This window comes from Aythya marila, assembly GCF_965140915.1.
Source record: "Aythya marila genome assembly, chromosome: 4".
NCBI lineage: Eukaryota > Metazoa > Chordata > Aves > Anseriformes > Anatidae > Aythya > Aythya marila.
Genome location: NC_139045.1, coordinates 24,971,791 through 24,987,663, shown reverse-complemented (window position 1 = coordinate 24,987,663; position 15,873 = coordinate 24,971,791). Strand labels below are relative to the sequence as shown.

At 41.3% G+C, this 15,873-nt stretch overlaps 1 protein-coding gene across 1 annotated transcript; it reads right to left on the bottom strand.

The window, feature by feature from the left end:
- Positions 1-9,915: 9,915 nt before the first annotated feature.
- On the bottom strand, positions 9,916-10,407 carry LOC309877289 (small ribosomal subunit protein eS12). The gene has a single exon (XM_082758554.1). The coding sequence runs from the start codon at positions 10,343-10,345 to the stop codon at positions 9,947-9,949; it is 399 nt and encodes a 132-aa protein (XP_082614680.1). The 5' UTR covers positions 10,346-10,407; the 3' UTR covers positions 9,916-9,946.
- Between the last annotated feature and the right edge of the window lie 5,466 nt (positions 10,408-15,873).

The window sequence follows — 15,873 nt, the reverse complement described above, 5'->3', positions numbered from 1 at the left end:
CATTTTCATACTCTGAAATGCGCTGATCTTGAAGTATGTGAGTGCTGCAAGAGCAAACGTTTACTGGACACCATGCCAGCATGGGGTTTTCCACCAAAGGTAGGTGCCTCCGTTCCTGAGGATGTTTTGGAGATAGCATGTAGAATCAGAATATTATGGTCACTGTTTTAACTCAGATTAATATTTATCTGCATCTCAGGCTTTTTTGAAACAGGTAAAGAGGTTAGCTAAATTTTCCAGGAAATGTCAAACCTGATGTGTACACAATAGCTCTGCCTCCTCCCAGCGTGGATCAAGGTAACTTGTGTTTATCTTCAGACATCACATAGAGCTCCTAAAAAGAAATATCAGTGTGGCAGATTTTGTCCATGTTAGAGATATACCTCAGCATGGGCATATCCACATCCCATATACTTTCTGTGAGGGAGAAAACTCTGTTGGCAAACTATTTTCTCACCCAACTTTAAAATTCAGTGCTAAAGTCATTTAAGACCAGAAGTGTCGCACTCCATCAATACGGTTCTTACAGATGTTTAGAAGCAGCTGAACTTAAATTTTGCAAGCAGGTTTTAACTTGTGATTATCCTTATTGAGCTAATGTAGATATAATAAACTGACTTATAATTAAGTTACATTAAAATGTAGTTTGTATAAGCCACCAAGGGGTTATAACTACTTGAGTTGAAGGCTTTATTTCAAATCTAAAATTGATGTGTAATCCCTGATGAACACATGATATGAGTTCACCTTTATTCAGACTGCAGAGAGTCAGAGTGGCTTTTTTTTTTTTTTATTACAAAACCACCAGAAGAGGGAAATTGTCCAAAAGGCAGCAGCTCTTGCTTTTAACTATATGGGGCTTCAGTTTATTCCTCAATATGTCAGCAAAGATGATATATACATATTAACATCTCCCATGATTCTCATTATCAAAGCTGCATTTGCCTACATGGCAGTAAAGCATCATCTTCTTTAGTATTAGCAGTGAATCCTTTCATTTGTTTCCCAATTGTTTTTATACACCCCCAGAGTCATTTATTTATAACCAGAACATGCAAATAGAAGTCTTACCCTGTCCCTTCACTACACAAGTTCCTGGTGAATCAGAATAGTAGCATGAAGACCACATAAATGCAGTGTTGAAAGGACTGTCAGACAAGGAAGAAGTATTCTTTGTAGAAGAATGATAAGCCTCCCTAAAGTTGGGTTTCTTTCAGTCCTGTTATAGTTGCAGCCAGTGCCGTACATCTAAACATGTCATGGTAATCACACCTGGAATTATAATGGTGCCTCACCAGGGCTCTGCTGCCAGTTTTCTGTATGAATCTCCACCATGGCTATGTAAAGCTGTTCTTTGGAGCTGAGTGTCTTCATCCACAGTTGCTGTCCCTGTAAGGAACATTCCTTCCAGCTGTGCCCTGACCTGATATTTTCCACCTCAAACTTTGCTGGCTGAAGTCACTTGGTGTTGGCCAGCTCCCCAGATGATCTGGCCCATCACACATCTCTTAATGCTTCACAGCAGTCTAGCCCACATGAACACATACACAGTTCACCAAACAGTAGGTGGCAAAATAGAAATTTATGGTCCCTGCTGAGTCTCTGAGATGCTTTTATTTATCAACTAGCCTTTCTGATGGCCAGAGTGATTTCCAGGCACTTCTGTGAATAAGTATCCTTTCCTGCAGGTATCTTGCAGAATATCCATTTCTCTCACTTTTCTGAGAGTCTGGAAAGGCAGCCTTTGCTTGCTGTTAAACAACATTCAGGACAAAACATTCCCTGGCAATTCAGCTATTATAAACTACTTTCAAAAGGCCAAGAAGGGCTGGAGACAACTTTGTGCAATCTCTATCCTGTGTGCTTGTAGGCAAGGCAGCCAGCAATGATCTGGGCTGATAGGAAGCTAGTAGAGATCAATCAACAAGTAGTAGACAGAGTTGTCTCATTTTCTGAGAATTGAGGTCTAGTCCTTTGTTTTTTGTGATTTAAGAAACATATCTCTCTGGAAAAAGATGTGGGAAAATATTTTCAGGTGTGTATATTTAAATTATTATACAGTAGGCTGCAATTAGTAATATATACATTATAAAAAACAAAATGAAAACATGCACTTCTGTGCTGACTAGTCTGAGATAGTTGGCTTAGATGTTATTAAACACCAGCTGTAGAAGCTTTGACCAACTTACTGATGTGTTAAAATAAAGTTTTCAAGACATGCTTACAGGGTTTACAGAGAGCACATGCCTGTAAATTACTAGACTGTAATTAAGAACCTGAACTATGGAATAAAAATTGTACACCTGTCCTATTTTATATTTGGATGTATTAAAGTATGGAATACAAAGTAAAGATTGCTGAAGTACAGTTAAAAAAAAAATCACCACGATCTGAATAAATAAATACCTCTCAGAAGTTACAACCTTAGTGTTTCAATTTGTTGTGCATCTGTTGTTGTTGAAACAACCTGCTGTGTATGTCAAGTGGGTGAAGAACAGGACCAGCTTGTTCAGAGTAACCAGGGCTACCCAGGGCCTTAGGGCTGCTTGCTGTTTCCACAGCCCCCAGCCATGCTAACTGTGCAGTATCAATAGGAGAAACCAAAATCTTCTCCATCTAAAAGAATTTTTAGCTCTGGCAATGTTGGAACTAGTATTTTGAGTGGCCACTTTAATAGGAGACAAATACAATGTAGGATTAGATTAACCTATTAAAAACAGGTTGCTGCAATGCAGAAAGTTATGAGTCATATTGGAACAGCAAGAGTCAATCATCTTCAAAGACTAGGGGAGGAAGAGTTGTTTATTACCAATTATTTTGTTTATATTTCAGGGAATTATTTTTCCTTTTTCATTTGCATTTCTACTTTAAGCCCTGTAACTTGATTTTATACATACCCATACACTTTTTTAGTGCTGTACCTCTACCCTAAAAGTATCTGATCTAAATCAGTTAAGTTCATCCCTTACATCCACTGGGTATGGCAGAGTTGTTGTAGGATTTAACTGAACACGGTCATTGTTTATTTATTCAAGCAGCTTTCTGAGGGAACGGTTAAAGTGTGTATTCCTTCTGAAGACCTCTGACTGTCAGAAGCAGTAAAAATAAGAAAATTATAAGTATGCATTGGAAATATGTGACTGCTCCTTGTCTAGAGAGCTTAAAAGGCTGCTGCAGTCAAATGTAAACTGAAGAAATCCCCATCTGCAAGGAAATGAAAACTATTATTTTCCATCTAAACTTTACACCTAAACCATTTCTTAGACTAATTCCTTAGGCAGCTCCACTGAGCAAACTTTGGTAAATATCTCTCCAGAATGATCATAAACCGAAATGATGTTAACAACAAAACAAAGTCCTAGTGAGGGGGCTTTTATGCGTAACAAAAACTCATATCAAAGCCCAAAGGAAACTGGAGTAATCAACATTGCAGGCGCTACCCTTTGGCAAGGGAACAACTAGGAACAAAGAAAAAATATTATTAAAAGAACAATAAAGTGCTTCAGATACATCAAAAACAATTAGCCATTAGTTTTAACGGAGCCTAAAGTTAAACATGGTAAAACAACAGAGGATTTTCCCCATTTGCATCATTTAAAGTTCACGGTCTTGGAAAAGCATTGTGGATACAGAGCCTTGTGTGAATTTGGTGTCAATTATCTAATTAACTTTGATAACATCAGATGCAACCCTTCAGGGAAAAAGAGCTTCAAAGAGCTCTTGCAGGTAAGGGCACATCAGGAGAGCAGTAAGAGCTGAGGTGTGGAGAACAGAAAGGAGAGAGGCCTCTGGACTAAGTGCTTGTCCCTGGGCATGCAGTAGACAGCAAGAGCCACTGAGCAGCTGCTGGTGCACATTTACCAGCCCAGTGTGCAGCATCTCCACGTAGGAAGGAGGGCAAGGGAGCTGAGCAGGTTTCTGCTCTGACTCGTGTTTTGCTTCAAGGCCGAGCTGCTGCGATCTGGAAGCAGAAGAGCATTCTAGCCTGGCTCCTGCCTCCTCTTCCCATCCTCCCTCCATCAGCAGTGCCCGCAAGTAAGTGAAGTTTGTAAGTGAAGCTTTGTGAAGGTTGTGTTATGAAAGTGCATTTTAATTATAGTTTAATCCTGGCTGGGCATGTGGGCAGCTCCTCATGCAGGAGGGAGATTGCCCCTCCCAGAGAAAGCCAACAGCAGCTCATGGCTCTCAGCCTTCACATACAGCTTTACGTTAGCAGCAGCTGTTCACAAACACTTACCACCCACAGCCTGAATTTCCATCCTCAAAAGCTCGTGATACCACCAGCTCATGCAGTAGCTCTGTGCATGAGCTGCCTGTTAGCTCAAGGCAGTGCTGACAGTGCCACTGCTCTGAGGACAGGCCCCTGCCCAGGGCTGAGAAGTGCCACCTCCCTGCCTGCACAATCGCTAGTGCTGGCATCTGTGCATGCCTGGCCGGTGCCAGCTCTCCTCCTTGGTTTTGGAGGGTGTGTTGTGATGGTCATTCCAGGGCAATGGATGGTGCAGAGGGTGTCAAACTGAGTGCAAAGTCAATTATCTGTGGGCAACCCTGGAAGGCACCCCCTTAGACTACACCATGTGCTTCAGGTGACCCAGGAGGGCCTGCGCCGGCACCAGCAGCACCACCAGGACAGGTGTTGCAGTCAGAGGTAACTGGTGCTACCTGAGCAAGCCCATATCACCCATTTCCTCACCAATCCCACTCCTCCATAGGCCATCCCGAAGGGTATATGAAGCCTTTACTGAATCCCTCTCTCAGTTCTTGAGGTCTTTTGCTTCAGGGGCTCCTGCTTGTATCACCTAATTAGCAACCAGCTGTGGTTCCACCACTTTCATGCTAAGAAATCTGCATTTGCAGCCCTCAAAGAAGATGCATCCTTGGTTCTCTAAGCACTGGGACATGCACTTGAAAGGAGACCATGCCCACCCAAAATCAGGTCAGTGACTAAATTATTTGTTGCTGTCAGATCAGGTGTCAGTACTGTATGCACACTTAGGAAGATATTTGCAGTTGTTTCTTAGATCTCAGGGCAAAAACTACGTATTAGTGAAATAACAGCTGGGTTGGGAGGGAAAGGCAAGGAAGGGTGGGAAGATGAAACTGCAATGTCATCTGCTGAAAATGCAAATGTTTCTGCTGCTAAGAGCTTATGAAGGTGGTACCAATAAGGGATACTAGAATAACAATGGATATAGGACTGTAAAAATCCATGGAAAGCTGCATTTACTGGTTTCAACTTATTTCTTCTAAATAGCATGCTAAGAACTTGAGATCTGTGCCCCTGCCTTTTAGGATTTCTAACCTGCTTGTCAGGGCTCTAGCTCAAGTCCCAGCCTTCTGTACCTGCATGCTGGTCCCTTGGCAAGGATAGTGCAACACATGCTTTCCTGAGCCAAAGCAAAATGGCATTGCTGCCTATCCCTGCTAGCTGTCAGCATGCTTGTGTGACTTTTGTCATTGCTCTGCCATTTCTGCCAAAGTAAGGAAAAGACAGTTTTCCTGCAGTCTAGGCAGTGTCAGCAGTGCCTGAGGCTGATAGGCACCATGGTACAGCCTCAGTGAGCTGCAGGAGGTGGAAAAAGGGTAGCGTTACGTGTATTACCTGGTAGCAGACCTAGAAAAACGTGGCACTGTGTGGCAGGTTGGAAAATGTTTCTTGTGTAACTTTTTTTTGTGTGTGTGTAATTAGAGGAGAGTTTACTACTTTGTTTTTCAGAAAGGCAAAATACTAGAAAAGCACATTTCATTTTAGAAAGTACCAGTAAATGAAAAGTAAAAAGCAGAAATTTCATGTCTTTTGAGTTATCTACATTTGGTATCACAGATGTTGCTGAGCTTTTGTTCTGTGCAAGAAGTCTTCCTCTTTCATCAGTCTTTCATCTGACCGCTTACAGAGATCTTCAGCTAGATCACTCTTAAAAGGCTGAAGCTGTGCTAATTCTCAGGATGGGATTGTCAGGAAGAATGTGAGGAAGTTAAGGCAAGTCTAGCCAAGAATAAGGTCTATGATATTTTCAGCTCTCTTGAGAGCTTCCATCAAGGTAAACCTAGACTCATTTTCTCTCTTATAAAGTGGCTCTTTGAGGCAAAGTGAACCGGTGTTTTCAGCTATTTGTTTTCCTCAGTGTTCTTTACTTGGTGTCTGATCACAGTGGTTGGCATACACAAATACTGTGGCTCATTTTTTTAAAAAGTGTGTTATACCAGTAATAAAGAAAACAGTTTGCATTTCAGATGAAGAGGCAATAAGTGTATCACAAAATATTTACCTGGAAGAGTAATAATTTGCTGAGGATTTAACAGCAGTATGACTTTTTTGTGTATATGATTAAAGCTTCCAGCTTTGTTTTCAAACTAAGGTTTTCATGGGGGTTTTTATAGTACAAAGCATGTACAAGTATGTACAAGTATGCCTATTTTTTCCTTTTTTTTTTTTTTTTTTTTTTTTTTTTTTTTTTTTGAGATGACAGCCTGTATTCACTTTTCTGGAGAGGTTTAACAGTTTGTGTTTGTAAGTGTCCTGCTTTTAAGCAAGGTAGAAAACCTAACCTCTTAGCCTGTGTTAATTTAGTGGTTGTAGACCATTTACCCAACATGAACGTTTTTGCTGGGAATGGATTTTATTCCTTCTCTTTCTCTCTCTTGAAAAGAAATAAAATAAAAGCCCATGAGCTCATTGACCATCTGGGAGGGGAACTTTTCCCCCACCTGCTGACTTTTTTTTTTCCATAGGTCAGGGGCAAGTAATGACATGGGAGGTGAGGTGGCAGGGTGTGGGGAAGGAGGGGAAGAGCACAGATCATGAAGAGCCATTGGGCCACCTCATGTCTGTGTCACACGAGCAAAGCAAACAGGCACAAGGGCATTTTGCATTGATGTTGTTGGAATGCTTTTTTAAAAAAAATAAATAAATAAAATTACTCATTTTCTGTCCTAGTTGAATGACGAATGTGACGTGCTTAACAGGGAAGGTGGTGTTATGGCACCTTTGCATTGGCTCTGTGGAGCAGGGTCGGAGAGCTGCTGGAGTTAAGCGTGCTGGCCAGGGCTTCCTGGAGGAGCTTGGTCAGCCTCAGGGATGGTGGTGGCAGCCGCCCTACAGGGTATGAACACAGCAGCTTTGTACGGTATGCGTCTGCCAAGTGCACCAAGGCACAGGCACGCACATCATCGTGAAGGTGATTAAGTGTAGATTGAAGGGCCCCCAGAACAGACCTGGCTGGCTGCACTTCAATTGGAGGGCTGACAGTATTTTTGCTTTCCAGGTCTACATGGGAGACAGCAGAATGGCTGGAGCCTAAAAGCATCCTCTTTAGAAGTGCAGGCTCAGAAAAATCTGTCATTCCATATCCATCTTATTTTTCCAACTCTATTTGTCTTGTTGGATGCTAATTTTACTAAAGCCAAGAGATACATTCTTGTAATTGACTTTGTTTCATGCAGCAATAACAAAGTTTGAGCTAGTTATTTTTTGACTTAAAATTCATAGTTCAAGGCAGAACATGAACCCTGGGGAAATAATTGGTCGGTGTCCATATTATTAATATTTTTAAAAAATCAAAACTCAAGTAAAAAAAAAATAAGGCTTTCCTGCTGAATAGTGCTGTATTTTCTGCATAGTATGTAAAACATTCTTTAATTGCATTTAAGCATGTCTGAAGAGTGCGATCAATTTTTCTGTGATAAAATTTGCTGTAGCTTTCCTGAGAGCAAAGCAAAGAGCATACATTATGCAAGTGGTATTTGATATCCCCAACAAAAATAAACAGCTGGAGGAATTCAGTGAGGAAGCATCATGCAGGACAACATGCTCTGCTTTGCTTCCTCCTGTGCTCTTCCATGCACAAGCAGCATGGTGGGTGAGGGAGATTTGCCCCTGATGGAGGCCCTGGCCCCTCAATGTGAGCTCCTGCTCCCACTGAAGTTCTTTCATCCAAGGCCTCACTTGCTCCATGGCCCCAGCATGGGGTGGTGCCCACTCCTGTAGCAGTGCCTGTTTTGCTGTTTCTTCCATCTCCTACATTGTGTTGTTTCTCAAGTACATCCAGCAAGGCTCGCTTACTTCAGATCCTTAGAATCATAGTCGGCCTTTTGAGATTCCTTAGTGACTTTACCTGTTCAGTTTTGGAGACCCCCTTTGCTCAAGGAAGCAAAAGCATAGTGTCTCGGCACATTTGAAGCTCAGGAGAGGCAGAAGCAAGTTGTTGCTGGTGCTAAGGCTTTGCATCAGGGCATGTCTGATGGCCACAATCAGAGCTCTGGCCTGGTTATTATACAAAATGCAAAGTTACACAGTACCATAGCAACAATAAGAGCAATCAAAGGGCAAAGGTTTGCATACTGAGAGGAACTTAATAGCAGCAAGGAATGCATGCAGCCTGCAGTCTTTTAAAGCCTGTTTTGGGTGCTAAAAATGCCCCCTGCAAGCGTGCTTTGTTATGATAAAGTAGAGACACAGTGAGTAAACTCTAAGACTTTATTGCTAGCAATCAGGTATTGTTCATTTGACTTCTTGTATCAAAGGAAATTAAAATGCAAATAAATACCATCATAGTACACATTGATTTTTCGTTAAAATAAGTTGTTATTGGCAAGCAGGAGTCAGAAATCAGCTTTTCCAAGTGCATTAGAATTGAAGAAAAGTTTAAAAAAAAAAAAAAAAAAAAAGATGTCTTAAAAAAAAGCCCTAAGACTGCAAGGTATAGAAACCCTTCTGCTTCCCTGTTCATGTTCTCCTTCTCTTAACACTCAGATGCAAATAATTAATGCTGTTGAAGCTGCAAAGACAGATCAAATACAGTCATTTCTTTATTTTCCTTCCATTAGTTAAAAGGGGTTTTCCTATTTATTTATTTTTATTTCTGAAGGGATACAAAGATGTGCCAAATGGCTACACGGCCATGTCTAAGTATTTGCTGTATAGCATTAGAAAGAACACTGGTAAGAACTACATGGAGCAGAAATGTTGTAGAGTATGAAAAGGATAGTGCCAAAAAAAACTGGCTGCTATTTGAGTTAGCAAGTTCACAAAATAGTAACTTACTGCACAAAACACATATATATCTCTCTGCAGCAAAAGATGCTATGTCAGATAACCCAGGCAGCAGAGTGTCTTTGCGATAGCTGAAGGCTTTGCCTAATTGCAGTCTTGCTTGTGACAGTGATGCCTGTGAAGAAATTCCCCAGGCCTTGTGAGTGAAGCACAGGCCTGGGCACCCACTGCCATAGCAACAGAAGTGCTCCCTGCCGAAAAGCCAGCTGAGTCCAGTAAAGGTCACCAGAGACCTTTAGAAAGCTGGGGAGCTTTATTCCCAAGTAACGAGGCACAGCTCTGAAGCTGGAATGACGAAACGGTTTGCCAGTGGCAGGCATCCAAAAGTCACAAGTTTACCTCATGAATTATATTCTTAATGTGTTAGTGTTGACTTTAGGGCTATTTGAGCTCTTGGCAGGTTTGGGGGGAGTGGAGGGTGGTAGAGCTCTGGAGGGAGGGTGTGAAGATTGGGGTTTTTCTGCAGTTGCCATGGGTAGATCACAGAATCACAGAATTTCTGGGTTGGAAGAGACCTCAAGGTCATCGAGTCCAACCTTCAACCTAACGCTAACCGCCCTCCACTAAACCATATCCCTAAGCTCTACATCTAAACGTCTTTTGAAGACTTCCAGGGATGGTGACTCCACCACTTCCCTGGGCAGCCTGTTCCAGTGCCTCACAACCCTTTCAGTGAAGAAGTTCTTCCTAACATCTAGCCTAAAACTCCCCTGGCTCAACTTAAGCCCATTCCCCCTCGTCCTGTCACCAGGCACGTGGGAGAACAGGCCAACCCCCACCTCGCTACAGCCTCCCTTGAGGTACCTAAAAAGAGCGATAAGGTCGCCCCTGAGCCTCCTCTTCTCCAGAATTTAAAACAAATATTTCATTTTTTTCAGGCTCAAAGTTTATTTTTCATTTCTTGCACTTGAAGTACTCTTCGATGACATCTTTGGCCTGAGATTCCTTGCCATAGTCTTTAACCACCACACAGCTGCAGCCCACCACTTTGCGAGGCTTTCCTTCTCTGTCGATCTTGCAGAGTCCTACCCATTCGCCCAGCTTTTTGTTGTCATCAACCTTTATCAGGTTGATCTGGTGTTCTGCACAGAGTGCTTCAACTAGCTTCACGTACATGGGTTCATCACAATTTGAAGCCAGGACACAAAGATGGGCTTGGCGTTTGTCCAAGGCTTTAGCTGCTTCACGAATCCCACGAGCTAGGCCATCATGGATAAGTGCGGTCTTCAGCACTTCTTGGAGGGCGGTGTTAACGTCCATTACACCTCCAGCAGTAATGCCTTCCTCGGCCATGGCCCTCTCGGTGGGTGCCGCTCCCGCCCGGCTTCCTGCCGCCGCCGCCGACAGCCGCACGCCAAAGATGTTACTTACGAAGCTACAGGGACGGAGGCCTTGTGGAAAAAGCCCGTGAGTTGCAAGGGCTGGCATCACTAAAGAGAAAAATAGCTTCCTTCAGTGTCTTTTCTGTATCTTTCCACTGCAGTTGCTGTCAAAGTAGAGGTAAACTGTAGCATGCTGTTTCCAGGGACGGTGGTCAAAGTGTCAGGCCTGGTATAACCAGAGACAACTCAGTCTGCCTCTCATGACAGGCTGAACTTGTGGGAATGGAGAGAGCTCTGTTTCTATTGTTTGTTCTGATCCATGTACCAGATCCAGGCAGGATCATCCTCAGGTTGGAAAGCTTTTTAAAGACGTAAAGTTTTTGATGCACCCTGTCATGTTTATGGTTGTGTATGATTGCAGGACTTCTCTCTTGAGCACTCAAAGCATTTGGGTAGCACTTCCTTAGACCTGTGTAAACTGTAACTGATGATATAAACTATATCTGATGGTAACTATTTTGACCAGGAAAACATTTTTCCCCCAAAGGTGTATTAAGACTGCTGGGTGTAAAACACGGCAGAGGCTGAATGTGCACAGTGCAGCAGCAAGCACAGCCTGGCCTGCTGCCCTGTTGGGGGAACAAAAACCTGATTTGGGTCTGCTTTCCTTCGCCTCCCTGAAAGAGGTTGTGCAAAGTGACTCTGCTATGCAGCAGGATGAACAAAAACACACACACACACCTCTACACCCCTCTTCTGTGTTTAAAGAGGATAAATTAAAAGGTACTGGATGGGAATGTGTGTTTGAAGATTCAGTCACACCCTTAGTCCCACAAACTCCTCTAGTCCCACTGCATGCTAAGGAAGCAAGTGTTTCTGAGTACAGGACACCTTAAAAAAACAAACAAAATAAAATATTTACATGTGTACAGGACAGACATGGTGTTAAATATTTAACTGTCATAATCTTCCTAATCTGTTTTTTGTCTTTTCCTATTTATATGTAATGCATGTTATTCTAGTAACCCTAACTGAATCCTCAGGAAGTCTGAAGCTAAGTCTAATATTTTTTCTTCAGAGAACAGTTAATCTAATCTGTGGTTCTTGCCATCTTAATTATGGAAAAAAAAACAATATGATTACACAGCTTGGGGCAACATGAAAGCACATGAAGCACCAATCCACAAGTCTTGGTACCTTGGATCTCAAAAGATGGTGTGGGCATGTGTGTATATTTATTATAACAGGGTCAATGTAAAGTTACTATCCCATAGTTTCTGAGAAAAGGGGGAAGCAATTGATGCCTTGATGCCATACATGGAAACCTCTACATGTACTAAATGTCTCTTTTTTTTTTTTTTTTTTTTTTTTTTTTTTTTTTTTTTTTTTTTTTTACAATTCTTCCTTGCTTTTTTTGGCACAGGAGACTTGCTTAACATTCCTTTTCCCCAGTTATGTGTGATTATATTTCATATGGCTCATTATTAACAGAATCAGCTAGTTAACCAGAGGCCTGCTAATAAGTTGAAAGCTCTTTGAATTCAAAATGTTGTATATGGACGAAGTAGTGGAATAATGTTTTTTGGGGGGATGCAAATGCTTCAGCAAAATACCCCAGGTGGAGGTGGTTTAGTTGCAGTGGAGGGAGCAGGTGGAGGAGGAAAAATGTGACAATGAATAACTGTATCTTGAGTCACATCTGTGAGCGCTGGCTTTGGGTTCAAGATAAATGACCAGGCTGCAGCTCCCAGCCAGAACACACACAGCAGCAGGCGTGGATAGGGGAGTGCCAGTGTTATCTGAGCCAATGCAAATACCCGGGACCAGCTGGCACAGCAGTCGAAACCAGCACACCTTGTTCAACACAGCCAGCCACATGGCACGCTTACATAGCTGTGCTACAGCATGAGAGTGAACATGAACAAAGTTATCCACATACAGGCTCGGCAAACCAAACCCAAATTACCAGATCAAACATACTGCACACCAAAATTAGGTGCTCAGTAGGTTTACTTGTCATGGGATTTTGAAAACCTTGATATGAAATGGGTACCTTGATATGGGTACAAAGTCCCACAAACTATAAAACATCAGGAACACTGGGGCAACTGAGCCAGCCTGAAAAACCCAGGCATTTTAGTATTGTTATAGATGTTGCTAACTTCAAAAATATGGTATGTGAGCGTACCATTTTGGATCACACCGTGCTTTACATTTGGTATTTACAAGTTACTGCCACGTAGCAGTGGAAATGTTGGTCATGCAGAGAAAGAGAACAAGCTTCCTGCTAAAGGAATTTGTAATGCAAATATGTTATGCATACAAATGTGAAGAGCAGGCTGGGGGCAAATTGGACAAAAGCTGCTGAGTGTATCAGCTATGTCTAAGGGTGACACACCCTTAGGTTAAAAAGTTGTATTTTAGCGGTATACATTCGCAAGCTCTTCAAGCACAGCAAGTATCTTGGAGGAGAAAAGAGTAACAGTACTGTAAAGGATGCATACTCTGAGCAGTGTTTACAAGTGAACATAATAAAGAAGCTGATTTCTTAAAAATCTTTTAACTCTATAGAGTAAATCTTCAAAGTAGCGCATGGAAGTCATGCACACAAATCTTATTATTCTGAAAGCTGCTTAGGAACTTTAGCCCTCAGAGTCAACATACCACAACACATTCAGAAGTAAAATTTCAAAGAGTTACAAATGTTTCTAACAATTAGCTAATTAAAAAAAAAAAAAAAAAAAAAAAAAAAAAAAAAAAGAATAAAAAATAGGATTGAAAAGGATTTAAAAGGGAAGAATTACAGAGGGGTTATATGTTAAGAAGGAGGTATTTGAAAGGGATTGAGAGGGGTAGAGTAGGAAGTGGATGTGGTTAAGGCATTTGCAAGATTAGTTGAAGAAAAGTCTGGTGAAACTGGAAGTAGAGAGCCAAATCCTGGGACAAATGAATATAATTTCTTTGATGTATTTGAAGCTGCATGATTTATACATATTCAGCATCTGGCCTGTTGACCTTAAGAATGTTGGATAAAAATAATGATGAAGCTTATTAAAATACAGCAATAAAAAGTAGCATGTAGTGTTCTATGCACAAAAGGTTAGCACTTACGTGTTCAGAGATGAAAATATCAGTGCCAATCAGCGTACCAAACAGCTGCAGGTATTCTCTAAGCCTTAAGGGGGCTTAGAGAACTAAGCATCTTACCAGTAATGGAAGCTACAACTTGCTATGAAAGCTGGCTTATTGAAAACAAATTTTTTCATGTTATTATTATTGCTTTAGAGGTGGGCTGTGAGTTTGAAACTCGCTTTCAAATGCATCCTCAAAGAAACAGGATAATATAAATGTTAAAGCTTTGGGAACTGATCTGGAAAGCTCTGGCATCCAAAAGATATTTACTCTAATTAGTGCAGATACACCTTTCGAAACTCCTGCCAGTTTTTGTATCCACAGAAAATATATTGGCACTCCCACATGAGTACAATGGGTGTGTGCACATGTGTGCATGTGCTTGAGGTCTCAATTACTTCCAGGATTAGGACGTATAACACCCTATAGGTTCTCTAGGAACAGGCTCAATGAGTCTGTGCTTGCACTGAGCAAACACAGGGTAAAGGTACACAACAGACAGAGCAAAAAGGCAGCAGAGAAAGATAAATAAAGAGCTGAAATTGGTCAGCGTGGCAGTATCCAAACATTGTACTCCTTGGCTGTGCTGCAGAGCTCCTAGGATCTTTTTGCATTTTACATACTGAAATCTCAAACAAGAGGGCAAGGGAATCTATGTCCTGACTTTAAGCAGACTAATTTATAAGATTACTCTTATTTCATTTGCATTGCTTCAGTGAGCCAGTGCCATGTTCAGAGCACTGTCAGCAGTGAGGAAGAATAGAGAAACACTGAGTTTCATGGTCATAAAAATAGACACTGAGAGCAGGATACAAGAAATAATGTATTGAATTTGAAACATGGCATCACAGGAGAATGAAGAAAACCAGATGCGTCTGCTAAGCATTTCTGGCCGGATCGATTTAAATAATGCTATTCTTGACCTATGCAACTTTATTTTAAAAGTAGGATAGGACAATGCTGTAGATCTGGGATAACTAGCAAGGGATCCTAGTATTTTATGTCAAAACCAACTAAAGGGCAGTATGTTTTTTGCTTCAGTGTAAAACTCATCAGAACAATAAGGATTTTTCACTGTGAACTTTGTTTATAAGGTCAGCATAGACACTGATGCTATTGCTATTCCTCTTCATGCACTATAGGGTAGGAAAACACTTGCCTTCATAATAGAGATTATTGTGGATACTTGAAAGGACGGAGTTATTTAACTGTACCTAGATAACTGAGTGGAAAACTGAAAATCCTGATATCAAGTTTGGAGTCTGATGAGGAAATTGTATAAAACAATCGCTTTTATTGAGAGAAAAAGAGGAATTACAGACTAACAAAAGGGTAGTAGCAGAAAAGAAAGGCTTTGGTAGAAGCTCTGAATGATCAGAGAGGACATTGTTATCAGATGAAGCAAGTTCTGGGAGGCTTACAATGAACTATTTTAATTTTTCAACAGTAGTTCAAGTTGTGTAGTCACTTGTAACAGCATAGAAGTTCTTTTTAATGCATTTTGCATGTACTACGTGTACTTTTTCAGAAAGAACAAGTTATCGATCACCCCTACCTATGTTAATAGTGCATCTCTGTTTGGATTGCAAAAAAATAACTACATGTTTAATTAACTTCTGTAAGTATTGCAATGAAAATTATGCCTAGCAGAGTCCAAAATACAGATTCATGAATGTAGGGGACTTTTAAGTTCCCTTTGAGTAATACCCTTTGAATAATGAGTTTGTTCTGCAGTGGACAGGGCAATAACACTAAGCTTAGAGCCAGTCTAATCTGCTCAAATAACTCCTCTCTTCAGTGCCCATCTACCTCTGTCCATCATACAGCCACGCACACCACTGCACATGCCTGTGGAGCTCTGAGATACAGCCAGAGGTATGGCCAAGATGAAGAAGATGGGAGTCCCTCTCCCACACTCAAGTCCAGTACCACTCTAGGAGACTTGGGTGAAAGAGCACCATGAATCATGACTGATTGCACAAACTCGGACTATTATTATCACATCACCAGGCTGTGTGCATCTTTACCTAAGTGATATCATTTTATTACCTATCTGTGGGGTCATCTTAAAGCATTAAATGCAAGATAGTGGGACTTGGTATTTTCAGAGCTTTAGGGAACATGATACATCCATAGGCACTTTGCTGAAGTACATGCATCCTACATCTTAGAAAATCTGCTTTCGTAATTTTATTACAAGCTAAAACATGAGATGATTTCTAAAGTTCTGTATGTAGATGTGAGGCATGGTAATGTAGGTATCAGCTGGCTCACCACCACAGATTTGAAGGGCAGGTAAATCTTAATGCACATGAAACCGGAGGTGGATGATGATTTGGCTATTTCCTTTTAAAAAAAAATCACATT